This window comes from Odontesthes bonariensis, chromosome 20 (assembly GCF_027942865.1).
Source record: "Odontesthes bonariensis isolate fOdoBon6 chromosome 20, fOdoBon6.hap1, whole genome shotgun sequence".
NCBI classification, from domain to species: Eukaryota; Metazoa; Chordata; class Actinopteri; order Atheriniformes; family Atherinopsidae; genus Odontesthes; species Odontesthes bonariensis.
This window is the reverse complement of record NC_134525.1, coordinates 9,969,671-9,997,078: the sequence shown is the minus strand read 5'-3', so window position 1 is coordinate 9,997,078 and position 27,408 is coordinate 9,969,671. Positions and strand designations below refer to the sequence as shown.

Below are 27,408 nucleotides of genomic sequence, written 5' to 3'. Positions count from 1 at the left end.
TGCAATGTTTTAGAACCCCCCTCACTGCTTTTTTGATGTTTACTGCTGTCTCCGGTATTTGCCTAATTTTGATTCATCTCAACCTGCTTCAGAATGGCAAGTCATGAGCATGTCTAGAAAGGTCCATAAAAGCACCATAAACGTCCGTTTTCAAAATCATCAACTCACCGGAGTGGTTACTGGTGTGCACTGGTAATCCATATCAAATTTCGTTGCGAAAAGTTGTTTCTGTCGTGTTTTATTTGACATTTTGTACTGGATGTTCGTTGATATTACTCCGCCACCGCTAAGAAAATAGTGCGAGCATGAACGACAGCAGTAAACATCAAAAAAGCGGTGAGGGGGGTTCTAAAACATTGCAGACGACTCAGAAAAGAGGCTTAATGTTGAAAATACCGCAGTTCTCCTTTAAAGCTGCCGTCGGCAGGTTTTCAAAACACAGTCTAAAGTCGGAAAATTCGAACTGATACAACTTTCAAGTCCCTCCCCCTCTGTGGACGAGGTTGTGCACGTGAGTTCACACCAGTGTGCGCGCACACAAGCTGGGGACAGACTCACGCTCAGCATGGTTGGTGACTGTTCTGCTCAGATAATAGATAAATAATAAATCTAACGTGATTGGTTAAAAACAGCCGGGAGCGCTCGATATTTGCAAGCACGATTGAAGGCTTCAGAGGGAGCTACAGAATTCGGGATTTTTCCTAAACAGCCTATTTAATATTCTACTTCCAGTATCCCATGACAGTTCAAGCTAATATGACAAAAAAAAAGTTGCCGACGGCAGCTTTAACTGAAATTTAACGTTTTAACGCAAAATTAGCTTTTTAGGCAACATGCGCACATTCTATAAATATGTTGAATTTAACACGTTAACATATAGATACATAGATGTGTGTGTGTGTGTATAAATAAATATATATTTACAATTAATTAATTAATTCTGACAGCCTTTGTATATGTGTATATATATATGTAGTTCTCTGGGAGTTTTAAATGTGCTTTGCAGGAGGTTACCATGCATGAAACCAGATGAATACAGAAGAGGGAACAGTTAAAGTGAAAGTTTGAGTAAACTGCATCATAATGAGCAAACATGGTGGTCTTGGTTACTACTGACTCTTGTCTTCGCCACCTTCAAAGCTTTGGAAACTATGTCAGAACCTGTTAGGAGATGACATGTTTACCAAGCATAACGAGTTCATTGCAATCTCTTGCATCACTGTAAATCATACTGTCAGTTGCATTCGTAAACCTCTGACTACTGCGTGGGGCGTAAGTTGCTTTCTTTTTGACTCGAAGCTGCATTGTGCAGATCATGGCAGCAGTTGTCATGTGCCTTCGAAAAATCAAATCATTCCAATCATCAGTGAACTAAATCAGTGACTCTTTGTGACCTTTGCTGAGGTTTCAGGCACTGAAAGTAAACAAAGAATGCGTTTCAAAAGTATCACATGGATAGCTTTTATTGATCAGCTCACTTCACAGAAACGTCAGTGAATGGAAAGAACCCCAAAAAGAAATCAATAGTAGGTGTAATCTCCCTTTAAGAACAGCAACAATTCAAGTGGGTATAATTGCAGTTCTTCAAGGTACAGAGGTTGTTCCAAGCATCTTGAAAATAATCACCACACTTCCTCTGTGCATTAGAGCTCTCTCTGTTGCTTCTGTCTCTTCGTGTAATCCCACACTGACCCTTATGATGCTCAGATCAGGGGCAACTCCATCTGTTACAGGCCTCCGTGTTCCACGGGTGCTTGGAGATAGTTCTTTATGATTCTGGCAATATGTCGGGGGCCTTTCAGTGTAAACATCTACTAATTCAGCTGGTGAATAAGAGTATGAAAAATGGAAAAAATAAGGACAGTAAGTTAAATTAACAACCATTTGTGCATAAATCGGACCTAAAAATCGTCGGATTTGCACACAAAATGATCCAAGATTAAACATCCATGTGCCACAAAAGCATTAAGCAATCAAACATTCGTGTTTCCACACCTGCTTTACCCTTTTCAGGGTCACAGGAGCATTTGATATGAAGTTAAAATTAGAGTCAGTGAAGATTGCAATCAGTGGGTGGCTGTACAACCACATGTGAGCTGATAATGTGTTTCACCCACAGAACTTTCTGTTCTTTAAAGCACGTTTATGGAAATAAACTGTGGCACAAACAAAGAACATTTGAGAGAACCCTAGAAAAAGAGACTGGAAAGTGTTAGATATCTCGTTAGTGGAACTTTGGTGATGGTAGTATCATGGTTTGGGTGCGTTTTGATGCATCTGGGCCAGAAAAGGCTTGTCATCATCCATGGAACAACAAACTGTGAATTAAACCAGAGAAATGTCAGGAAATCTGTCTGTGAGGTGAACCTCAAGAGACAGTTGGCCATCCGGCAACACTATGAAAGCACACAATTGTTTTGAGCAAAGGATGGTTAAAGGAGACCAGAGTTAATGTTGTGGAATCGCCAAGTCTTGACCTTTAATAGAAATGTTGTGGAGGTACCTGAAGCGAGTAGTTCATGTGGGAAAAGTCATCCACATTCCGGAGTCGAAGCTGTTCAGCGCGGGGAAAATGATACAAATGTTAAGTTGCAGGTGCTCCAGAAACTGAAAACAAAGTTTTGTCACTCACGTTTGAATTTGGTGATGCTCTCAATAAACAAATAACTGAGGAGGATTTTGTTTAATTGGTTAATTGTTTAATTGGTTTAATTTTATCTACATTTAGTTCTGTTTATATGCAAAGAACCGATCTCCTGGATGGGGCTTTAGTTTAGACGTTATTTAAGAAGATAAACTTGAAGATAATGTAAAGAAAACATTTGGATAGTTTGGATAAAGTCAGCTCATCATTACTTCTGTTTTTATCAGCAAACATCGTCCTATTTCAGTCAAAAATCTATGTTTCTGTTCAGAATATGGATCGTTTTAAACATGCTTTAATTAAGAATTTCAGTTTCATCAACGCAGTTAGTGTCACATCAAAGCGCAAAGACTTTGATTTAACATTCAACCTCCCTCAGAAAACAATAATGGGGTCCGCCGCTGTCCATGGTACTGAAGCAAAGAAGAGCCTTACAGCTAAATGTATGCTTGCTGTATAAGAGCCCCGAAGGCTTGTGGAGAAATCTGACGACGTTTTAGAAAGAAGGTGTACAAACTCTAAAGTGCCACCGTACTTCTAAAGCATGACCATCTAGGAGTACACATCAAGAATATTACGGCCTGAAACAGTGAGAGACAGACTGAAGGAGTGATTGGGGATAGATAGTCAGAGCTCATAGTCAGGGAGTTGGATGCTGGAGAAGTAAACAAAGACCAGACTGACTTTGTCAAAGGTCTAATCTCTGAAAAAAAAACCCAGCAGCATTGGAGATTTGTTCCCACAAAAATGGGTTAGAAAGCGCTATCTGAGATTTAATCGGATTTAAATTAGAGATTCAATTACAAACTACTGCTTTTATCAGTTGGAATCCCCCCATGACTTCAGATACATTTGTCTTTAATAACTTAGCCGGGGATACTCTACCCTGGGGGGTCTGTCATCTCTGAGCATATTTGGGAGAATTTGATGCTGTAAAGACAGCTCTGTAATTACATGTGATACATTTTTAATGCTTCAATTCATGTGTTTATTGACACTGAATTATTAAACATGCATGTTTTAAGTCTGAAACAAGGCTTGAGGAGCGATGTGTTTTGTGCTAAAATACGTGTCAAATATCAGAGAGGTTGCGTAGCGATGACGTCAGTATCCATGAAGTCTTATCACCGCCACGCATGCACGCACGGTTCTTTTGTCAGTCCCCACAGAAGATGCAGTATTCAAACACATCCACATGCTTTGACTGCACCACGCAGGCACAGTTAACTTGCAAAAGGCTCCTCAGATGGCCGACAGTGGGCTTCACAGTCGTCGAACAAAAGCCTCCGTTGAGCGTGACGCTTTGTCTCCATCAGGTCTTTCAACTTCAAAAGTCTCATCAAAATTAAAGGAGAAAAATACATTTTTCTTAAAGATAAGTGCGTATTTTTCCCTCTTTTCCCCACTGACCCCCTCCTCTTCGGCCTGCTGAACTCCATAAATGTGCTGAGAATGAGGAGGCAGATTTAAAATGATTGATTATCTGTCTCTGGGCACATTCAGATACCCTGAAAGAAAAGCCCCCTCAGCCTTTTAAGGAACTGAATGTCAATTTTATTTTCAGCAAAAGGATAAAAACATCATTTGCACAGTTCTGCTCTCTTTAAAATAAATAATAATACATATCGGTTGCACATGTGCACACCCAATAGAAACATAATGTGTTTCAGCTAGAAAAAAAACCCCAAAAAAACTGGCACAATATGATTATCTTACAGCGTATTCCTTTCACCTCACCATCAAATATTCAAACCATACAGGTTTTTTTTAACACTTCATTTCAGAATGACAATATATGCTGGACTCTGCAAACTACAGAAGCAAAAATTAACGTACTTACAAAACTGCAACTTCACCCCAGTAACGGCTGCCACTTCGGAAACAAATGCCTTTTTTTTTTCTTTTTTTCTAGAGTCTTAAAAGTGGCGCAAATCTCAAGCACAACGATGACGGCTCCATGATGCAGCACGGGTCCACCTGCCTCGTACCAAAAGCAGGACAACTAAACCCCTGACAGTTATATAGCTGAGAAATTATACATCGGACTTTGCAATAGAAAGGCGGAAGTAGAAGAAGAAGAAACAGACTGAAACACACACTACATCGCAACATCTGCAAAATGTACTGTTAGAAGAAGAAGAGAAATTGTGTTTTCCTGTTTCAGCCGGTGGCGACGTCCTACTGATGAGTGTCACTCTTTTTACGATTCACATCACTTCCTTAACACATCGACTACGTGTTTATACTGTACTGTATGTGCACAGTTGCACTTCGTATAGAGTTGAGAGGTACGACTGAGTCCAAGAGTAATTTGGCTCTGGGTGGAAATGTTTATGAAAACAGCCCCTCAACACCCTGCTCTACCAAAAAAAAAGCAGGAAAAATAAAAATAAAGAAAAACATATAAATCATTCCCCTACATACGAGCAGTCAACTGACTACTGATTAGCTGCCAGGGAGACAGCGTTTCATGAGAAACTTTTAATGTTTTTTTAGCACAAAGATAGCAAAGGAATGCATCAAAGCAAGAGTGCTGGGCCCGTGCCCGTCGCTGGAATGAAAGGACAGGTGCCTCCCTGTAAAAAAATGCCCCAACGTGTAATGCATTCTGCAGTCAACGCTTGGACTCGAGTCAAAAAAAATCGGAAACCTTTAATGTCTTCGGCACACAAGGTTTCCTCCTCAGTCGAGCCACTTTTTGAAGTCTTTGTCAAAACTCGCCATGGCATTCTTTTGAAAATCCATACTGGGAGGTAAACAAACCAAAACCTTTGAAGTCAAAGTGTTTTTCTTTCAATCTCTTGTGTTGTCTTTGAATCTTTTTCCTCCGGTGCTCTAAGGCGGACAAAATCATTTTTTCTCTGACAAATAAATTACTGGTACATCTTAAAAGTCCGAGAAAACGCTAAGAGAGACATTTAGGGGCTATGAGAAGACGGCGGCGCCGTCGCTGTTGCCGTACAGATCGGCCAGCTTTTTAAAGCGTGGCCCCCAGTTGCTGAGATAGTCGTAGTTCTGATCCGAGTCTGTACTTAATGACTCCAGCGAGCTTAGAGACTCAGCCACAGAGCCGCTGCCTTCGAAAGCGTATGTCTGCAGAGAATCATACGGGGGAGCTGATGGGTCCACGTCAGCATCCTTCAGCCGCTCCCAAATGAACTCTCGAAACACCACGTTGTCTGGCAGGCATTTGTAGGCTGGGCGAGAGGTTGATGGGTAATGAAAAAAGGTAGGAGTATCCGGCGTGACATCTCGCCGCACACTGGGATCTCTGATGACATTGAGGTTGCGTAGAGTAACCATGTCGAACGCCTCCGTGTCCTCTTCTCCTCCTCCCTCATCGTCATAACGGACAATGTTCTCTCTGATGTCCCGCTCCTCCTCGAGAATCAGGGGCTCCTTTTTCCTCCGGCGCATTGTTACGATTAGTAGAACCATCACTGCAGAGAAAGGGAGAGATAGTCGAGTCAATACTAATGGATGATTCACATTCTCTGAGTGCCAGTGAGCTGAGAAGACGCTGGAACTGCAGCGACTGTAACGGACAAACGGACACTTGACACAATTCAAATAATGAAACTAAACTGATGAAACACGCTTAAAGCACAATTTAGGCCCTAAACACAGAAAACTGGGGAGTATTTTTCTGTGCTTTTGGATTCATTGTCCACTTGTATACACTATTTTGGGTTTCTGACTGTGAAGTTTATGTGTGGACTTGAAAATCTGGGTATTTGGCTTCTGATGTGCTCCACTATCTCCCTGGTTTGCCATCAGAATTAACAGGGACCTAGCCAGGGTAGCACTGGTGCTAGACTTATGCTAACTGGACATTTTTGCACACAAAAGAGTTACTTGCCAATTAAACTGCGTAATTTGAGTGTCAAATCGCTTTAGGAAGCACACTGCAACATGAAACAACCCTCCAGTGACACATAACCTGATGCCAACATCACCACTTTTTGGTTGGACCTCGAGTTGAGCGTCTAGGACAGGGGTCTCAAACTGCTCCATGAAAGGGCCGGTGTGGCTAAAGGTTTCTGTCCCAACCCTGCAGCAGCATAGCTGCCTTGTTTCATTCAATCAACTGAACTGTCTGCAATGAAGGTCTTAACCACAGCGAGGACATCACTATGTTATTTGACTGAGCTGCTTCGCCCATGTATTGAAGGGCCGGAAGCTGAACGACTTAGCTTCAATTGTGCCTGTGTGTTTTCATAGAAATAGAGATTTATTTTGTAAATGATGTTGGGGAGGAGTGGAGGAAGGAAAAAGCCTGCTTTTAAAAGTAACCTTTCTCATCTGTACTTGGCTTTAGTTATATTGAGAGGAAGGTGGACTTGAAGTCTGACTCAGACTGCAGGTTTACTCTCCGAGAGTTTCTAAAAGCAGCACGGGAGGCAGAGCCTCCAGTTATCAAGGAAAACAAACCAGGCTGAAAACCTTTCTCACAGTTTGGAATGACTCAGGTGACCTTGGTTATGCAGCTATAGGCCTAGACTCCTGAAGCTCCTCCCATTGATACACAGAGCATCTTTCCTCACCCTGCTCTCTTTACACTCCATGTACATATGATATATAGCAGGTATGTGCTGGCGTTGTGGAGCTTTTCAACTCCTGTTTCCAATCCCGTCAACCCCTAACTGGTCAAGGCCCGGGACGGCAGGCTGAATCAGAAGAGAAGATTCAATGTGATCTGTTGGCTTACTTAGCTAGGCTACTTTTTATGAAGTGGCATCAATTTGGATTTTAATGAGCGAATGAATGATCAGAATCAGATATTTTAAACAAATATAACATTCAGTTTGCCACCCCTTCCTCTCTGCTGTGCTTCAGCTCCATCTCTAGTAACCACGGCAACGGTAGAAGTGGCAGTGGGCTTTGATTGGTTGTTTCCACTCAGGCACAGTGGACTCCTTCAAATCACTTTAGCATTTGTAGTAATTAGTAATTAGTAACCAATCATCTATTTTACTGACAGGGCACATTCACAGTTTTTATAAGTTCTGCTAATAATGAACAAACATGGAAATAGTTGAAAAATGGTTGAAACTGGCGCTCTGTCACAAATAAACTGTTCAAAGATAAACTTTTTATTTAATATTTGGTACGGTATGTAGTGTTGTGCTTCTCTGTGTTTTCCACCACCCACATTTTGCTTCAAGGCTCGTTCGAAACTCCACCGAACTGGAATCCGTGGTCCTCTGAGATCGTACCAGGAGCCCTCCTCCAGCCCTCTCCCGTACATTATTGCTGAAAATAACTACGCCCAAGCAAACTGGCAAATGTCTAATGATCCCACATCCATCAATGTCAAGCTGATGCCAGTGAAATATCGTTCTGTGGGTCCATGTTTCTTTTCCTGCTCGGCATCGAGCTACTGCTCGCGGCAGAGAAAGAGGCCCAGGAACCAAATTCAAAGACCACTTCACACCCTGTAATAAAGGAGCAAATGGAAGTGATGGAAGGGAGGAAAGTGTCACATGGAAAGACGGCAGGAGATGAATGGGCAGCCCTTTCTTAGCTATTTGGTGACTGCTTGTACCATGCAACAGAAACCCTCGTTTCAGAACTAACCAATTTTCGTGAAATACATGAAACGGTCCCTCCAGTCGAATAGTGCTTCGGAAATATGAGACACTTTTTGGTGCTCTGAGATAGACCGCCAAAACATTTCCGTGGGAGATTGTTTCCTCTGATTTTAGGAACTCCAGTCATCCTAAATTATATTCAATGCAGTAAGGCTTCTCAAAGTGAATAACGAAGTGGCACCATCCAAATTGGATATTCTCAGTGCTTTCCAGCAAAGCTCTTTCGTTTAATGCCTAGAAGGCAGCCACGATACGTCACAGACCGAAAGCAAGCCAACGTTACAACCCTCCAGGATGAACAGGTGGATGGCCGGGCATACCAATGGTCCGTGTCAGGTACCGAGGGTCCTGTAAGACACGATTTCCCACCTAAGCAGTTAAGGGAGCACAACCGTGATACAAGAGGAATCCACTCTTCACAGCACATGCACTGATGATGTAAACTATGCGAACAACAGAAGAAAAGGAGATCAATTCAGCCCTACAAAGGCTTGTGCTGTAATTGAATTGTTTAAATGATCTACCCCGCACAATCAATAGTGAACAAGGTGAATTTTCTGTGCTCTCCTTTTCTCATTAGAGAACTTCTATATGTGCTGCTTGATTCTGGCGAACAAGAGACTGATTATTTACTCAGTCTGTCAGCCTCGCTCCCTCTGTGCGTCTGTGCTGCAGAACAGTTTAAAAGAGATGTATTCATCAGCAGCTGCCGTGCTGTCGGCTATGACAAGAGGCCTTATGTTGAGACACTAATTAATGACAGTTCAAGTGTCAATGTCGTCAATTAAATAAACGAAGCAAATATAAGGTCCAGTAGGAAATTTCCAACCAATATTTGAGTTTCACCAGATACTTTTTAGTCAAATCTGATCAAATTCCATCAATGCGGTCTTGAAAAAACACCTCCAGGTTATTCATACTAACCAAACAAATGATCGACACAGCAGGTACCAGAATACGCTGCTGATAAACACAACTCATAGACTCAAAAGTGATAAACAGGTGAAAAAAGTTCAGGAAAGTCATATCAGTTCACTTTATTATTAATGTTTGAGTGAGGCAGCAGAAAAACCCTCCAGGGAACACGCCAGCTTAGGTTTTCATTAAAAACTCCACATTTGTGGATTATTTAATCTGGATAGACTGTTTTTTACATGCAAAAAACCCTTTGGAAGTAAGACGGCTCAAACTATTTTCCTCATTAGTCATCGACCCCAAAAGGAAAATCAAATTATATTCAGTTGACGGGAAAGAATCTAAAAAAACCTGCTTTGTCTGTGTTTTCTTGGTAAAAGAGGCAAACAGTTACGTTAATTTTCATAATATCAGCTGATTAATTTCCCGAAAAAAAGGCTATTTTCTGAACAAACTTTTAATTTGCAATTACAAGAACAAAGGAAAAACACAGGTGGAAAAGAGCGTGCAGGGAGACAAAGGTGTCTGGTGGCATAAAGAGGTCCTGACCGATATCGCACTCCTCCAGGGACGCAACTGTCTGCTGCAGCAAAGAGATGCACAGAGACGATCGCAATAAGCGCACGCAGAACCACTGTTTTCCATCTATAGTCCCGTCTTTATCAGTGCTGCTGGATGCCTGCTGCGTGATTAAAGCAGCTTTCTGATGTCTGTGCTCTTGCTGATATTATCAGTCACACTGTTAACTGAGCATTTGTCAAAGATTAGTTGTTTATTTACATTTGAACATTTTCCTCCAATAACAGATCTTTTTTTTTGGCCTCGTCAAGGAAGTAAATAAACAAGGTAGAAATGCTGTAAATGGGCTTTTCCAGACAAATAAAAAGGCTGATTTCCTTTTCTTTTTCTGAATATATTTTCTCCATGTCAGAAAGTGCTGTCGTGACCATAAACAAAAACATTTCTGTGACCGCAGCAGAGCTAAATAAAGGACACACACACAGAGGACTCACAAAGACAGACAAATGGACATTGAGATTTATGGAATGAGTCCGATAAGCAACTCAGATTCTCAGATAAAAATAACTATCTGGAGAGTTGGAGTGCTACGTAATGTCCTAATTGGCCCTCTGGAGGACTGAGCAAATACCTGACCCGTGCTGGGGGGAAAAGACGCAGGATCTTAACAAGATAATGATCGTCTCAGTAGTTTAGATGTGTCTTCCAAAAGTGGCATATCATTAAAAAAAGAAAAAGCTTTAAATGACATTTTTCAGAGTTGTGTTCAGGCATTTTCAGGGCTATTAATGCAAGAGGCACAGGACAAGCTCGGTAATTAAATCTAAAAATATCAAGCGATGATTGATGACCACTCAGCTTATGGGCATGTAGAGCTAACGCGAATGCACACACAGCTCTGAGTGGTTTACAGCCCTGGCAGGTGAAAACGGCACATTTTCCACCAGACAAACTGACGGACACGCAGACAAGCAGAGGAGTGGCGTTCGAGAGGGTTCTCCACACACAACACGCATTGTAGTTATTAGGCTCGGCCACAAGGACAGATAACTGGAATCAATGCTGCTGGCGGGAGTGCGCCTTCCTCTCCCCTGATGAGAAAGAGAGAGATTGATGGATGAAAGGGAGGAAAGGGAGAAGCAAAAAAAAAAAAGGCTTATTCGAGAGTGACAGCACCTGAGGATGACAGCGGCGAGACGCAGCTCGGCTCGATTGTCATCCGCAACAACACAATCACCCGCAATCATGGACTCAATTGCTACCTACAGACTGAGAAAGATCGTGATGGAAGACTATCAAGGAAGATAAGAATAAAGGGGCTGCACAGAGTGGGTCATGCATAGGATGTTCATATGAGGGAAGGAGGATGGCTGTGTTCGAAACCGCATACTTCTCCTACTACTCCCACTACTCATACTAACGTTTTGAGTTAGTAAGCGAGTTTGAGTAAGCGAGAAGTTCCCGGATGCATACTAGATTCTCCGAAATGTTGGGTATGCATCATGAGGTTACTACTCATACTCAAACTACCCAAGATGCAACGTAACGTGACGTCGCCGATCGTCATTTCCTGTCAAAACGGCAGTTTCAAGCTAGCTACAACGAGGGAAGGTTCACTTTCTGTTTTCAAAACAAAAGCACCAATTGTATCGTAATGGCTTTCCCTATGATAAAAGGCAACGGGTATTTTATTTTGTGAAAATAACCGGAAGTGCGTTGCTCACTACGGCTAGCTTTAGTAGCACTGAATTCGTGGGAACAAAATTGTAAATAGCCGGTATTTTGTCAGATTTTCAACACGTTGGGGATCTAAACGACTACTTTCTCGCCTGAAAATGTTTCAAATGTTGCTAAAGTTTACAGAGTTTAGAGCTTAAGAGAAATCAGTTTCAGGCCGGCTGATTTCGGCTCCGGCAGGAGCGAAATGCATTGTGGGTAAACGCTCTGCATACTGTCTGATCCATCAGTATGCAGTATGCAGAATGGAAGTATGTAGTATGTGGTTTCGAACACAGCCGATGTCTCTGGGCTAATATGCACAAAGGAAATACAGAAAAAATCCGATTGAGAAAAACTGACAGATGGGGACAACGAAGCATGCACAGTCACATTCACCCAAACACAGAGACAAGGTGACTTAGAGGTATATTAAACTAGAGGCCATTAGTTCTAAGCATGTGGCCTGAGGCCATGCTGTGTAGCATACAGTCGGCTTTCATCAGAGACGCTGCTCTGCAACATATTTTCCCCTGTTGCTCTTTTGAAGTTTCCATTTATCACAAAAAAAGTGCCCTCTGATGCAGTGAAATGGAGGGAAACTTCCCGGGAATAAGAAGAAAAAGCCAAGTTCGACCCCATCAGAGATCTCATCTTAGTTACTGTATGTGCTGTTTAGACGCCGCTCTGCATTCAGTGAAGATCAGCCGAGCGTTAAACTGGGACTACGGCTCTGATGGGGTGGCGCTTTGTCTGTGGGTTTTATGAGCAATAATGCTGCCTGGAGGTGACGGCTCAGTGCTGCATCATCTGTGAGGGTATGTTAATGTATTCTCATTTACAAGTGTCTTCACAAACATCTTCACATATGGTGCTCCGCAGAGCCAGAAGCAGAGCATCCTTGAAATGCAACGCAGCACTTGTCTGTATGACACCCTTGAATTAGAAGAACACAACCGGCACGTATCCGAGGGAAGCTGCCACGATCGTCCTTCCAGATGACTCAAGCAATATTCAGCACGATTCAACTCTTTTGTGCTTAAATCTGGTGAGAATAATCTCAACTGGCACCAGAATATTTGGAAAAATATTGATTTTTGGGTTTGATTTAGTGAATGCGTTCGTATAAATGAGAAAAAAAAGAAGCTGAATGTACAGCAATGCTATCACAGCCAGTTCCTCTTTTGGACAAATAGTCTTATTCCCCTTACATTTCTCAAAGCCTGGACGAGTAACTAATGATCTCGAAGTCAAGGTGACCGCATAGATTTGATCAGCTCTTGGTTCAGAATACATTTTACCCCCTAACAGGGTCAAAGAAGCAAAAATCCTCCAAAATTCTCCCGAAAAGCCAGAGCAGTGACTCCAGCTATTTGATCTTGTTGGCAGGATTACATCGATGTTTTACTCCTAAACACCCAGGCGGTTATTCACTCGGCTTTACCGAGGTCACATGCATTCATCAGACAGCAATATGAAGGAAAGATATCTCCCGCAAGGTTTGGCCTGTGCAAGACCTCCAGAAGCAACTGTTTCAGCCCGGCTTCTCCTGGGCTGCCCAGAGATAAGTCAGCATGGGTGATAAACACCGAGGTGTGCCCGGGATCGCGGTGCAGGACTGTAAATCTGCATCACCTCCACTTACATCTGAACCTCAGTCTGAACTGCAGAGGTTGTTAAACGCCGAAATATATTCCCATTGCAACTCAGAAGACAAATGGTGCAGCGCTTGTAAGCTGTAAGCTCAGCCAGACTACAAGGAAGTACTGCTGTGATAATGTAGAGTCTATAAACACTCTGCCCACTCCTTAGATTTGCTGAAGGACTGAATTTAAATGGGAACACGGGAACTCAAAAAAGAGGCAGGGCTCAGGGTCAGGATTTCCCTGGAGAGTCACTGAGCTCCACCCTCCATCTTCCCCCCTTTGTGAAGTTAATGGTGAAGATAATACTGAGAAAAGATGTCAGCTTCAGCAGTCAGGGGTTGGGCCCCAACAGCAACCGTTATAGAGTGGTGGAACCAACAAAGAACCGACCACCAGGCCGAGCTTCAAGGAGAGATATCTGGAATCCCTAATTTTTCCACTTTGTCTGGCTTCTCACTACAAACCAATCTGTCTTGAGAGACCCCACCAGGGACAAACTGCCCCTGACAGCATGGCTCTTGGGATCGCCGGGCCATTCACACCCATCAAAACCTTAAGGTGGCAATTCACAGAGCGAGAAACCCGTCCAGGACTTGCATAGGAGATAGCACGGGAATGCCTCGGTGTCCTTCCTGCAGGAGCTGGCTGGTGATAAGAAGGTCTGGGGGTCTCTGCTCAGACTGTGGCCCTCTTGACCCTGTAGATAATCACTAGAAAATGGATGGATGGACAAAGAGTGGACAACTCTCTTGGAAGAAAAAATGATGAGGGACCAATCTCATCTCTGTTTTCTACCTATAAACTACTGGAGTTTTGATTGGTCAGCAAGTTGACGTTTATCATCAGGATGTCTCCATACATGTTCTTATGAGATGACGTCCATAAGAGCATAAAAGGAGGGAATGGCAGGAGGCACCAGTCCATGGACTACTCTGGTTTTTACTTCTCTCTTATTTGTAATTTCATCCAAAAAAAAATACAAAAATTAGGGCTGGGCAACGATTAAAATTTTGAATCTAATTACTCACATGATTTCCCTGATTAATCATGATTAATCGCATTTGTACGCATAATCCAAAAATTAATTCAAAAGTAGTGTATAGCTTTCAGCATTTAGTTTTATTTTAAATGTGCTGCCATATGAATGAAAGTGTGTGGGAGAAGGATGTCATGACATCCTCATGACATCTGGCCTAGTTACATCTTGTGCTCGGCTCATATGAATATGGGTGAAAGGTAGTATGGGCTGTTTACATTTAGGGCAGACGCTCGGCGTCGCAGAAAGAGATTGAGTCCGGATGACGCATGCATGTTATGATTAAACCAGTATAAAGTTGGTTCACAGTATGAAGACGGTGGACATTTTGTACATTCTGTATGCACATTTGCTGTGACGGTTTGTTCAATAAATTCCCCAATGGACTGCTGACCGACAGTGTACTCGGCCCTATTTTCTCCACAACAAGTGCCATAACATTTGTTGTGCACACACACTTTTAACATCAGCATCTTTCTGTAATTTTTATGTAGAAGCCTCGCTCCACTGTCTGTTTCCTTGAATGACTTGCTGCTATCAGTTGTGTGTTTTGCCTTTAAGTGATATTTAAATGCAGGATTTTTTTTTCAAATTTATTTTGAAATACGTGCTTTTATGTTGAAACAAGTAAAACAGGAAGTAGCGCCGGTTAGCTCCGTGAGCTTCACACAGAGACCGAGGAGCACCTGTAACGGTGATGTTACCTGCTAGTTTATTTTTATTTTATTACTCCATGCTTCGTGGTGTTTGCTGTAACTGTGTGAATGTGATGCATTCAACAGACTTTTACAATAATAAAACCTGCGTTAATGCGCGATAAAATATTTATCGGCGTTAAATAATTAACGAGTTAACGCGATAATAACGAGTTAACTCGCCCAGCCCTACCAAAAATCCTACAGGTTAGGAAATAATTATACATAGTTAAGGATTAGATTATTACTAAATACTGTGTTAGACAGCCTGAGGATGTGTTACCATCTTACAGCATATAACCATGGATCAGAACTACTACATTTCAGACAAGTGGAGGGTAAAGATATTCACGAACAGTTTCTGAACCTTTACACACTGAACAGTAACTGATAATACAGGAAAACACCTGCTGGGTTCATCACTAAAATAAACAATCATGAGCTGCAGCCTCATTCATGGCAACACTCTGAAAAGGTTTGAAGGTCTAACATTGTTGATGTGCTGCTTTCTACTGCTTGTCTCCAGCTCTTCCTGACTTGGTGTGAATGTCATTTATCATATTTCCAATCAGGACCTCACAGTTTGGCCGTAAACATTTCAAGCTGAAGCTGAGCAACTTCTTCTTCCACCAAAGCAACGACAGAATCTGCCTCCACTCTGTTCAGTCATTGCTTGTGCAGCATTAGCAGCTATGAGCTACATGCCGGTTGCTTTAGTACTTTTCCTGACAATGCTTTAACTTTTACTGCGTCTTATTTTCTGCAGCCATCTAATAATCTGCCGCAACAGAACCGACATTAACTTTAAAGCGCTTGTAAAGTAATTTCCACGAGGTTGTCCTTTAATTGCTGAAATCTGAGGACACACAGCATTTAACGTAAAATGTAAATTTACTCGAGTGGAGAACATAACTTTGCAGTGCTTAAAAATATACTAGAATGTTTTATTATACTTCTGCTCCAGTAAAACGAAGAGCTTATTTCTCCTCTACATTTATTGCACAGATTTAGTCACAAGCAATGTTGTTGAAATAAAATTAATTACCAAAGTGTATATTGAACAGATTAATGCTTAATGAAGGGGGCGGCTTATTATAGGCGTGGGTAGAAGAAGAAATCTTCAGGTTGCTTTATGATAACCTTTGTTACAATCTCAAACCGTAAATGGATTTTGAGCCGATGGCTTTTTCCACAGTCAGGGGGTGCAAATTTCAAAGCTTTAGAAATTCTCTGACTTTTGAACCTGCTTTAAGCAGCTGCTGAGCACTCAAAGCACGCCCTTAAAGCAGGAGAACCGTTGTACAAACATGAGAGGGTTACGAAGAGAGTTGGTTGTGCAGCACCTCCATCAGTAGAAAATCTTCTCCTGCATTGTCGACTCACAATTCAATGTCAGAAGTTTGAAAACGAGCGAATAAAAAAACGAAACAAATCAAATCATCATCCGACTGACCCTCAAACATACCACTGGTTTCCAACTGTCACTAAATGCAAAGAAGCAGGAGAAAAAGAAGCGGTAAATAGCTACATAACTGTTTTATCTAGTGTTCGAGGTCGGGCTTCTTCCTCACTTGGTCACCCACATTTGCAGCCTTCATCGTGAGTAAGCTGCAATTACTTTGCTGTCCCTGAAATAGAAAACGTTACTCTGAGCTAAGATGTCATGGTGTCGGATTTGACGGTATTTTCTTTCCCCTGGTTATTTATCAGGCAGCATCAAAGAAGGGAAGGCTGGTGTAATGTATGCAGTGCACCGGATGAAGCTGCCACTGAATCACTGGCCAACATCACAGCTGAGGATGCCCTTTAAAACTGTAGAGAGGTTTCCAAAGAACCGATGAGAGCTTCTAAATATGCTCGAATAAATTATGTTGTTTTGATGATTGAACTCTTATGGATCTTTTGAGTAGCGCCTTTTTAATCTTCATGAATTATGATTCTGCTTTATGTTTCTCACATGAAGTCATAACGTTACGCCTGTTGTGGAGAAAAGGAGTCGGATCACGCGTCGGTCAGCCGTCCATTGGGGAGTTTATTGGAACAAACCGTCACAGCAAATGTGCATACAGAATGTTACAAAATGTCCGACGAGCTCATTTTGTGCCACCCTTTTATACCGTCTTATCATAACAAGCGTACGTGGCCCTCTCTGGAGGCGCCTAGCTCCCGCCGTAATCATAAACACGCTCATTCTAACTATCAACAATATTCATATGAACCAGTCAACAAGGCATGTCAAGAGAATGTCATGACATTATTCTCCCACACGCCTAACAACTTTTCACGCTTGTCCAAAGTTATACTTTGTAATTAACTTTCCAAATCAAAGGACCAAATGTGCGATGGAAGGACTTTGACCGATAGCTATTGATAAGAGATATGAAACATGGTCGATATACTTTTCCATAGATTACATTCGTCCATCTTTTGACAGACAACACGAACAGCCAATGACAACAAGAGTTGCACCGCACTGAACCAATCACGTGGCTGGAATAGAGCCATGCCAGCAGCTAGCTGCGGCGTGTTTGTTTGTGCTGCTGCGGCCGTATAAAAACAGAAAGTGAGTGCTCCCTCTGAGGAAACGACGGAAGACGCAGCTCAAGGCGTAAGGGATGACGTCGTTGATAAGAAGGGCCCAAAAAGTTCGGTGGTGTGGAGGTATTTTTGTTTTTTTTTAAGTCCGACACCAAACAGAGTAGCGTGCACTGCGAATTATGTCGAGCACATGTTCCATAAGTCGGTGGAATACCGCTGATCTGTTTCACCACCTGAAGCAGCGCCGCCGTTTGAGCACGGAGAATGCTAACTTTTACCAACACAGCCCGGAACAAGTGCTAATCTTCCCCCGATAACAACGCCTGTGCAGCAGCAGCAGGAGACCACAGAGTCTGCTTCATCCAACGCCGTGTGACACAGAATCTAAGAGACACCTGATATTAGATGTGTGATGTTATTGCAAAAGACATGCTGCCAATAAGCAGAGAGGAAAATAAGCGGTTCAAGTGGATGCTAAAAGTTATGGACCCGATATATATCGATTGATAAATAAAAAAATATCGTTATATGACTTTTTCCCATATCGCCCAGCCCTAATTGAAAGCATTAGATCAACTTTTCTTTTGAAATATCGTTATCTTAAATTAATTAATTTGGCCGTGATCATAGCGTAATCAAAATCTGATGTGCTGGTTGCAGTGATGAGCTCCGGGAGCATTTCACGGGGTCAATTAAAAACCAACTAATTCTGAGTAAAAAAGCTTTCTATTCAGACTAACTTTAGAGCTCCAAGCTGAGAGTTTTCCCATGGCCCTGAGCTGACAAAAATATGCTAAAATATTAATGAAATGAGTCTTTAACTTGATGCCTTTTGGAGTTTATGTCATCTTTAACTCAGTAGCCTGTCCTAACTGTTGCGCTCCACTCTAAGCACTGAAATGAAGGTCAGAATGTCAGAATGCACCTTTTTATTTCGTATTTTGTTCATTGTAGTTTTACCCCTGCAGTAAAGTTAGAGATCCAAATGATAGACTGATGTCAAAACCACAATAATATTGTAAAAATGCAGCATCTGTAACCTCATGAAAAATAAAGCAGCCCACTCTGACCTTTTACACCGATCTCTGAGGCCATAAGAAAGCAAACATCTCTCACATCTGAGATCAAATAGGTCTTACCCAGAAGGGTGATGATGCAACCCAGAATAGCCAGGAGGGCGCCCGTGCTCAGGCCAGTGGCGGTGTAGGCCACCGCTCCACAAGACAAGGCCACGCCGTCAGAGTCGCACTCGCACACGCGCACCGAGAGTGTGTTCGTGCTGCTGAGGGCCGGACTTCCGCTGTCCACGATCAACACGGGCAGTCGATACACAGGCTGCTCGCGTCTCCTGAAGCCTCCTCGCTTCGTCAGTATAGACGCCGTGTTGTCTGCAAAACAGAGTAAAAGCAGAAGTGGCGAACTGTATTTATCGTGTCGAATGAACAATGAGCTTCACTTTGATTCTGTTCTTTCCTTTGGTGCCGCGTTTTGAAATGATTTTAGAGTATCAAAAGCAGGAATGCCGACAGATGGTGTCATTAACACAGTTTATTATATGGCACACTGCGGCGCCTCTCCCTCGTCTTGACCACCTGTTGGCTCCCAACAGCTTTAATACGATGGTGAGCCTCATATGAAACCTCAGTGCATGAGAAGCAGCGAGAAGACGGCAATTTGTCATAACAGCGGCTGAAAAAGAAAAGGCCTTCCATGACAGTTTTATCAGCAGACTGACATGCATTATGAAACTGAGCGGTGACAATTGAAATTGATTGATTTTTCCTTGAAGGAGAAGTCCTTTGTTTGTCAGAGGGATATTCAGATTGCTTTCAGAATTCAAAGAAAAGAAGGTAGAAATGAATATAACAGAGGGGTTCTCTTGTAAATGTCACGTTGGTAAAATCTGAAATGCATTCTGATGGATGAAGAAAACCACATAATGGCTCGATACGCACTGGCATGGGCTGGGGAAAAAAACACTTAATATGATAAATAGATTTGTTCTAGAAGTAAATATGAAACATTATGTTGAAGACACATAGAATATAGCAAACTCAGCACAAACTGAAATGTTTTGCCATATTCGAGAGACGGAAACATCAGAAAGGTAAGATTTTTTTGGAAAAGTTAGGGGAAAGAGACCTGAGCAGGTTAAATGCCACACCAAAGTGGGGAAGCCATGTTTTTAGGGTGCTGTCAGTGGACCATGGACAAATCAGCCTTTAACTGTTTCCAACAACTTCTCTGAATCTTTGACAGTTGGGATGAACTTCTTCTGGCATGTTTTGTCAGATTTGTTTTCAAGCTGTGATTTCCGCTCTGTCCCATCAGGGGGACCTGATCCCCAGTTTGAGAACCACTTTGTTAATGTGTTCTGAAAAGGATTAAAAGGAGGAATAAAGCTGAAAGTTTGGCTGCAGCCCTGCACAGCATAGAGAGCGAACTGGAGTTAACGTTGCAATCCAAAACCTTAATGTTTTCCTTGGTGGACACAAACAACTTTCATCATTTGTACCAGGTGTTGGTCACAGGTAATAAACATGTTTAAAAAGCGAGTGGCAGTCTCTGGTCCTCATATTAGATGATTTCTACATATACTTTTATCTGCCATCTGTAAACACCTGCTCGCCCAGACTGGAACAGCTTGATCCAGTCAGCCATCACAGCCTTTTTTATGAATGTGAGTGTCCCGTATATATCTCGTCAATTACTCATAATTATACCAGAATCTTTCTGCAACTTCATACACTGTCAATCTGTTCATCTATCCATCCATCCAGGTGAATGGAGTCAAGTCAAGTCAAGTCAAGTCAAGTCATGTCAAGTCGAGTCAAGTTTATTTGTAGTACATTTCATGTACAAAACAATTCAAGTGCTTTACAGAAAATAAAAGCATTGTAGCGGGGAGTAGAACAAGCATTACAAATACATAAAAGAATATAAAAAGAAACAAATAAAAGATGAATGAATTAAAATTATTCAATCCACCCCAGTTTTATGAAAAATAACAAACCTGGCTGTGTGTCCTTATACTAAGATAAATAATTAATTTATCGCCTTTTGCGGAATAACTACAAACATCGGCGTTTGCGGAATCATTACAAACATCGGCGCTTGCGGAATAATTACAAACATCGCCTTTTGCAGAATAATTACAAACATCTGCGTTTGCAGAATAATTACAAACATCACCTTATGCGTAATAATTACAAACATCGCCTTTTGCGGAATCATTACAAACATCGGCGCTTGCGGAATAATTACAAACATCGCCTTTTGCAGAATAATTACAAACATCTGCGTTTGCAGAATAATTACAAACATCAGCATTTGCAGAATAATTACAAACATCAGCATTTGCGGAATAATTACAAACATCGGCGTTTGCAGAATAATTACTAACATCGCCTTTTGCAGAATGATTACAAACATCGCCGTTTGCGGAATAATTACAAACATCGCCGTTTGCGGAATAATTACAAACATCTGCGTTTGCAGAATAATTACAAACATCAGCATTTGCGGAATAATTACAAACATCGGCGTTTGCAGAATAATTACTAACATCGTCTTTTGCAGAATGATTACAAACATCGCCGTTTGCGGAATAATTACAAACATCGCCGTTTGCGGAATAATTACAAACATCGCCGTTTGCGGAATAATTACAAACATCGCAGTTTGGAGAATAATTACAAACATCGGCGTTTGCAGAAAATTACAAACATCGCCTTTTGCGGAATAATTACAAACATCGCCGTTTGCGGAATAATTACAAACATCGCCGTTTGCGGAATAATTACAAACATCGCAGTTTGGAGAATAATTACAAACATCGGCGTTTGCAGAATAATTACAAACATCGTCTTTTGCAGAATAATTACAAACATCACCGTTTGCGGAATAATTACAAACATCACCGTTTGCGGAATAATTACAAACATCGCGTTTGCGGAATAATTACAAACATCACCGTTTGCGGAATAATTACAAACATTGCCGTTTGCAGAATTATTACAAACATCGGCGTTTGCAGAATTATTACAAACATTGGCGTTTGCGGAATAATTACAAACATCGTCTTTTGCAGAATAATTACAAACATCGGTGTTTGCAGAATAATTACAAACATTGGCGTTTGCAGAATAATTACAAACATTGGCGTTTGCAGAATTATTACGAACATCGCCGTTTGCAGAATGATTACAAACATCGGCGTTTGCAGAATTATTACAAACATTGGCGTTTGCGGAATATTTACAAACATCGTCTTTTGCAGAATAATTACAAACATCGGTGTTTGCAGAATAATTACAAACATCGGTGTTTGCAGAATAATTACAAACATCGGTGTTTGCAGAATAATTACAAACATTGGCGTTTGCAGAATAATTACAAACATCGGTGTTTGCAGAATAATTACAAACATTGGCGTTTGCAGAATAATTACAAACATCGGCGTTTGCGGAATAATTACAAACATCAGCATTTGCGGAATAATTTCATTCTTAGTCTTTTATTTATCCAAATTGAACTAGATTAAAAACACTTCATTGACTGAAAACAAGCAACAGTCTAGATAAGTTAAAAGATACCGTGCAGGTTTCATGCATAGACACATAAGAAAAGATATTTTTTTAACCTGGATTTAAAACGGTCTACATTTGGTGAAAGTTTAATCTCCACTGGCAGTTTGTTCTGGAGCAGAAAAACCCAGACCCATTTGTCACTTGCGACTTCTTGCAGCTCCTCCAGAGCACGGAAATACAACTCCCACAAGACCTGGGTCACACCCTCAGCCCAGTCGGGCCATGCCCACAGGAAATAAGAAAAACTTTATTATAGCACAGTACTAAAAATCTTTACAGATCCAAAATATCAGACAGATTCTGAAATGTCACGGCTGTTTCAGATCAACGACCAAGCGATCGTATTCCAGTCAGAATATCGGCGGTTTAATCCCCAGCCTGTTGAGTGCAAATATATCATAAGAGGCGTGTGTGTGTGTGTGTGTGTGTGTGTGTGTGAATTAACCACATTGTAAATTTAACCCTATGGAAACTGAACCTTTAGCCCAAAGTGAAATTTTCCTCTTAGCACCGAACTGAGAATAGGACACTAGACCTAATCAGAAATCCCCTCAACTTGAAAGGAATCCGAAGGACAATTAGAAGCTGCATGATAAGTTGTCATCTAACAAGCAGCAATATTATAAAGCGGTCTTGGAAATGGATGGAAAAGGTTAGGTATGACAAGTAACTTTTGATAGAGTTTAGGCTGCTCATTTCATAAAATATTTAAATCACCACTGGGATTAGGACATATCACATGATCACAGCCACAAAAGGGCACTCAGCCTCAAGTGAGCAAGCAGAAACACTGACACACAAAGGCAATAAAACCTTAGAACTGAGCTAGCCTGTGAATCACATCTATTGGCCCATATACAGAGAGAACTTAAGGGGAGCGCTACTTTTAAGTAAAGGCGTAAGAGACACACTGGAAAATTTTTTCAAGCCAAATTGCACTTAACCTGCAAAGAGGTCACATCGAACATCCAGTTCACCACCTCACACATGTCTGCTCTCACGGATAGCTCTGGAAAACCCTGAGTGCTCCGTAAGAAACTTAACATGACAGCTTCAGATGAGCTCCCACACATGTGATCAAAACAATCAACACGGGGTCTCACCTAAGAGAGTCCGTGAGCACTTCTTTCAAAGCAGGAGGGATTTGTGGAAGGATGTAATTATTGAGTCAAGCACAATTCTCATGGGTCTTTAAAGGTAAATGTAAGTTTTCCTGGGGGAGAAGCTAATTTTCTTCATGTACCCACTGTTTTCTGTGGGGGCAGCTAGTAGATCATGATGGCACGGAGGTTGAAGTTATACTGGAATGTAGCAGCAAAGCTGTAGCAAACATTGCAGCACAAATTGGGTTCTTTCAGTAGCTTTCAGTGTAGACGAGTAAAAAAAAGAGGATATGGTGGAGTCAGTGGCGCAAAAAGTGGGTATGCACTATATGCAGCCCATAGGGGCGCTGCACTAGAGGGGGCGCCTACTCAAAAAATAATTTTGAGTAGGCATTGTCTTTATTTAACAGCTTTTGAACATGTGTAAATAAAATGATCAATAACAGAGGCACTAACTTATATCTACAACCTAATTATAATATTTGAAAAATGACATTTCCGCTAGTTCCGCTAACGGGTTAAATTCAATTTTGGGTAGTGCAGCTACCGGGTTAATTTTTTTTTAGGCCCCTTGTGGGGCTCAAAATTAAACAAAATATCGGAAATTCACCCTTCAATTTACCCTTTTAACGCAAAATTAGCTTTGCAAGTGCAAGCGCAGAGAATTGCAAGCGTGTAGTGCTAATTGTTGAGGATGTGCACAAGGGATACTCCAAACAAAGAGGCAGCCGGGATAAACACGTGTATCCTTGATCAAAAGCAAGTATATTTCTGGCCTAAGAATGGATGAATAGAATCCTTGGACAACAAGCAACACTTTGCAGCCCGTTTTCTAGGTTTACATGAAACTATTTAGATCTATTAGTGTAGGACTGTCTAAGGGCTCAATGCTGGGACCACTGCCATTCATCACTTATATTCATTATACACTCACCAGCCACTTTATCAGGTACACCTGTTCAGTTGCTCGTTAACACAAACAGCTAATCCATGGCCGCAACTCAATGCATTTAGAGGCTGCAGCGCAAAAAGTGGGTATGCACTATATGCGGCGCATGGGGTGCTGCACTAGAGGGGGTAGGGTTGGAATTGTATGAATTTTCTTCAAATAGTCTATTCTCTCTTTTTTGTAACGTTTCTCTTGGCTGCGCTGCCTCCAGTACATGTCTATGGATTATCATAGAGAGAGGTCTTTGTCTATAAATAAATAATCAGGAACTCTTGTGAGTATTATATATCTAATATATATATATAAATATCAAATTATAAATATAAATGATGAGTTGCACTTAATACGCAAAATGCCTCTCATAATTCATTATTAGAAGGCTAATTGATGAACATCCTGCCGCTGAATATGTGTTAAAAAAATAAATCGGAAGGAAACCTGCAGAAGAAAGTTTTCTAAATAATTGCCCAACTGTAGGTAGTTGGGCCCCTGGGTGGAGTGGGGGGCATTGTCATAACAGAATTATGGTTTCATTTGGCAGGGCTGGGCATGCCAGGAGGCACCACTTACTCCACAGTTATTCTCGTGAGTTAGATTGCAGAGTGGATTGTGGCCAGGTATAGAGAAGCTGAAGTGAGCAATGGCCAAAGCTGCCAGGCTCAATTGAAGGAAGAAAGCAGCAAACTTAACTTTTCAGACACCTTTCACAGACTTCCGAAGGCTTTTCACTGGGGAGTTTCTGATTTTACAGCAGCGTGCAAGAGGACTAACCTGACGCTCGGAGCTTTGGTGAAATATGTGCACCATTGGTTTGAAATCGGTCTCTGAATTCCTCTGTTGAGGTCAGACGAGGCACATCCACACCTAACAGTCGAGTGGCTCTCACAGAGTTACGTTTCAGGGGATTTCCTGTTAAAGTTTCGGATTTTTATGTTTTTTTTGGTGTTTTTTCTTAGTATTTGGAGTTATTGCTCTTTATGTTCTAGTTTATTCTTTTTCTATTGTGGCCTGTGGTTACTTGGTTACCTATGAGGGCATTTATTTATTCCTTTTTATGTCTAGTCTTCTTCTGGTTCTTTGAACTACGATGGTCATCGCCGTATGGACACTGAAGAAGGGAGAAGAGTGGCTTCCTGAATGTTCGTGACATCTAAAAGCACCTACAGAAATTAAATATTGGCCGTTTCACCACCAAATGATTTAAGTATGACCAATAATGTTCTGTGTGCTTTCTATCTGATAGTTATTAATTCCATTCATGTGAAAGGGGTTGAATGTGCAGCAGAACACGGATGAAAGTCTTATTGATAGAGGCACAAAGACATAATTCTGGGTTTGTAGCCTACTCAAAATTGTAGCACATATTGACAATTGGTCATTTTCTACCCTCATCGGTACAGTAATGTTGCACAACTGGGCGATTAAATACAAAAGGAGACAGAAGCTATGTTTTGTAGGTCTATATTTGGAGCAAAATTTTAGTATTAAGTCAACATTTGTACAAATGTCCCTTTTCAGAATGCACACATTAATGTTTTATAAAATATAAATACGATAAAGTTTGCATAATACATTTGCATCACAAAATCGTCCATCCAGAAAAAGTCAGACCTCACATCGCTTGGCGCTATTTCTCTCTACCTTCATGTCACTACGGGCTGTGTAAACTGTGCAGACCGAGCAGTCCCCTGCTTCCGAGCAGTAAACACCGTAACAGGTGCAGCTATCGGCAGGTGGCTGAACGCATTTATATGAATGGAGGCAAAAATAGCGCCAAGCGATGTGAGGTCTGACTTTTTCTGGGTGGACGATTTTGTGATGCAAATGTATTACTCTTTTGAACACATATTGTTTTGAGAAGCAAAACGCTTTATTTTCAGGACCCTAGCCAACTAGCCGGACTACCTTCGTCAACGCCAAAACAAGGCTGGAACTCGACTCACAGGACGCAGTGGGGGGTAAGTCAATGTTCATAAATGATATTGCTAATATGGGATGTCATACAGCTTCATGTCAAAAGAGGCTATCCTAGAACTATCCCTTTAAGGATTCAAAATTCAACATTAAAATTAGCTTTTTGAAGCTTTTTAAGCTTCCAGACTTGCAGATCCTCTGGACTCTGGATTCCTGGGCATACGAGAGAATTCCAAACAATCACATAAAACAGTAAAACAAAGTAGCCTTAGAGCTGAATTGAATAATAGCACGAAAGATTGTACACCCTGTCCATGCTCTCTCCGGGTTGGGAATGAGGTCCTTCCCCAAGTGGAGGAGTTCAAGTATCTCGGGGTCTTGTTCACGAGTGAGGGACGGATGGAGCGAGAGGTTGACAGGCGGATCGGTGCGGCGTCAGCAGTGATGTGGGCTCTGCGTCGGCCCATCGTGGTAAAGAAGGAGCTGAGCCAGGAGCCAGAAGGCGCTCAATCTACGTTCCTACCCTCACCTATGGCCACGAGCTGTGGGTAGGGACCGAAAGAAGGAGATCGCGGATACAGGCGGCCGAAATGGGCTTCCTCTGCAGGGTGTCTGGGCTCTCAACTCATTTATAAAGCCCTTTAAAACAGCCGTGGCTGAAACAAAGTGCTGTACATGAATAACAACACGAAGTATAAGGCATAAAACATAAGAACAATATTAAAACAATAAAACAATAACAGAAACAGAGTCTCATGCTGGGTTAAAAGCCAGGGAACAAAAATTTGTTTTAAAAGTGGACAGTGAAGGGGCTTGTCTGATGTGAAATGGGAGATCGTTCCACAGTTTAGGACCAGCAGCGGAAAAGGCTCCATCTCCTCTGAGCTTCCGTTTGGCCCTCGGTATCTCCAGGAGCAGCTGATCAGCTGACCTGAGGCCCCGGGCAGGAGCATAACGATGGAGCAGCTCAGAGAGGTAAGGCGGGGCGAGTCCATTTAAAGATTTAAAAACAAATAAAAGAAACTTAAAATGGACTCTAAAATGCACAGGCAGCCAGTGGAGGGAGGCTGAAATGGGAGTAATGTGCTCCCTCTTACGTGTTCCAGTTAGGAGGCGAGCGGCAGCATTTTGGACCAACTGGAGACGTGCGAGGGAGGACTGGCTGACTCCAAGATAAAGTGAATTACAGTAATCCAGCCGAGATGTGATTAAGGCGTGGATTACTGTTTCAAAGTGCGTATGTGCAAGGAAGGGCTTCACCTTTGCAAGCTGCCTATGATTAAAAAAAAAGCTGGACTTCACTACTGCACAAATTTGCCGGTCCAATGTAAAATCACTGTCCATCTTACAGTTTTTCTCTATTGGTTTGGCTCATTTCTTGAAACAGAAATTACATTCTCAAAACTCTAAGATCATTTGGCATAACACTGTCATAGTTCAGCACAACACCATAGCTAACCTGCAAAAGCACATATCTCTCCCAAAACTGTTCACCCATGCTTCAGACCTGATTTCTTTCCCATGTAAAAAGTCAGTGCCACCCAAATTGCAAA

At 41.8% G+C, this 27,408-nt stretch overlaps 1 protein-coding gene across 2 annotated transcripts in view; it reads right to left on the bottom strand.

Annotated features, from left to right (window-relative positions):
- Positions 1-4,227: 4,227 nt before the first annotated feature.
- Positions 4,228-27,408, bottom strand: part of cdh7a (cadherin 7a) — a 149,559-nt gene continuing 126,378 nt past the window's right edge. For both annotated transcript variants that reach the window (XM_075452379.1, XM_075452380.1), the window contains exons 11-12: positions 18,440-18,688; positions 4,228-6,084 (exon numbers count right to left, since the gene is read on the bottom strand). In XM_075452379.1, coding sequence (XP_075308494.1) covers positions 5,570-6,084; positions 18,440-18,688 — 764 coding nt within the window. In that variant the 3' untranslated portion in view covers positions 4,228-5,569. The remainder of the gene's footprint in view (positions 6,085-18,439; positions 18,689-27,408) is intronic.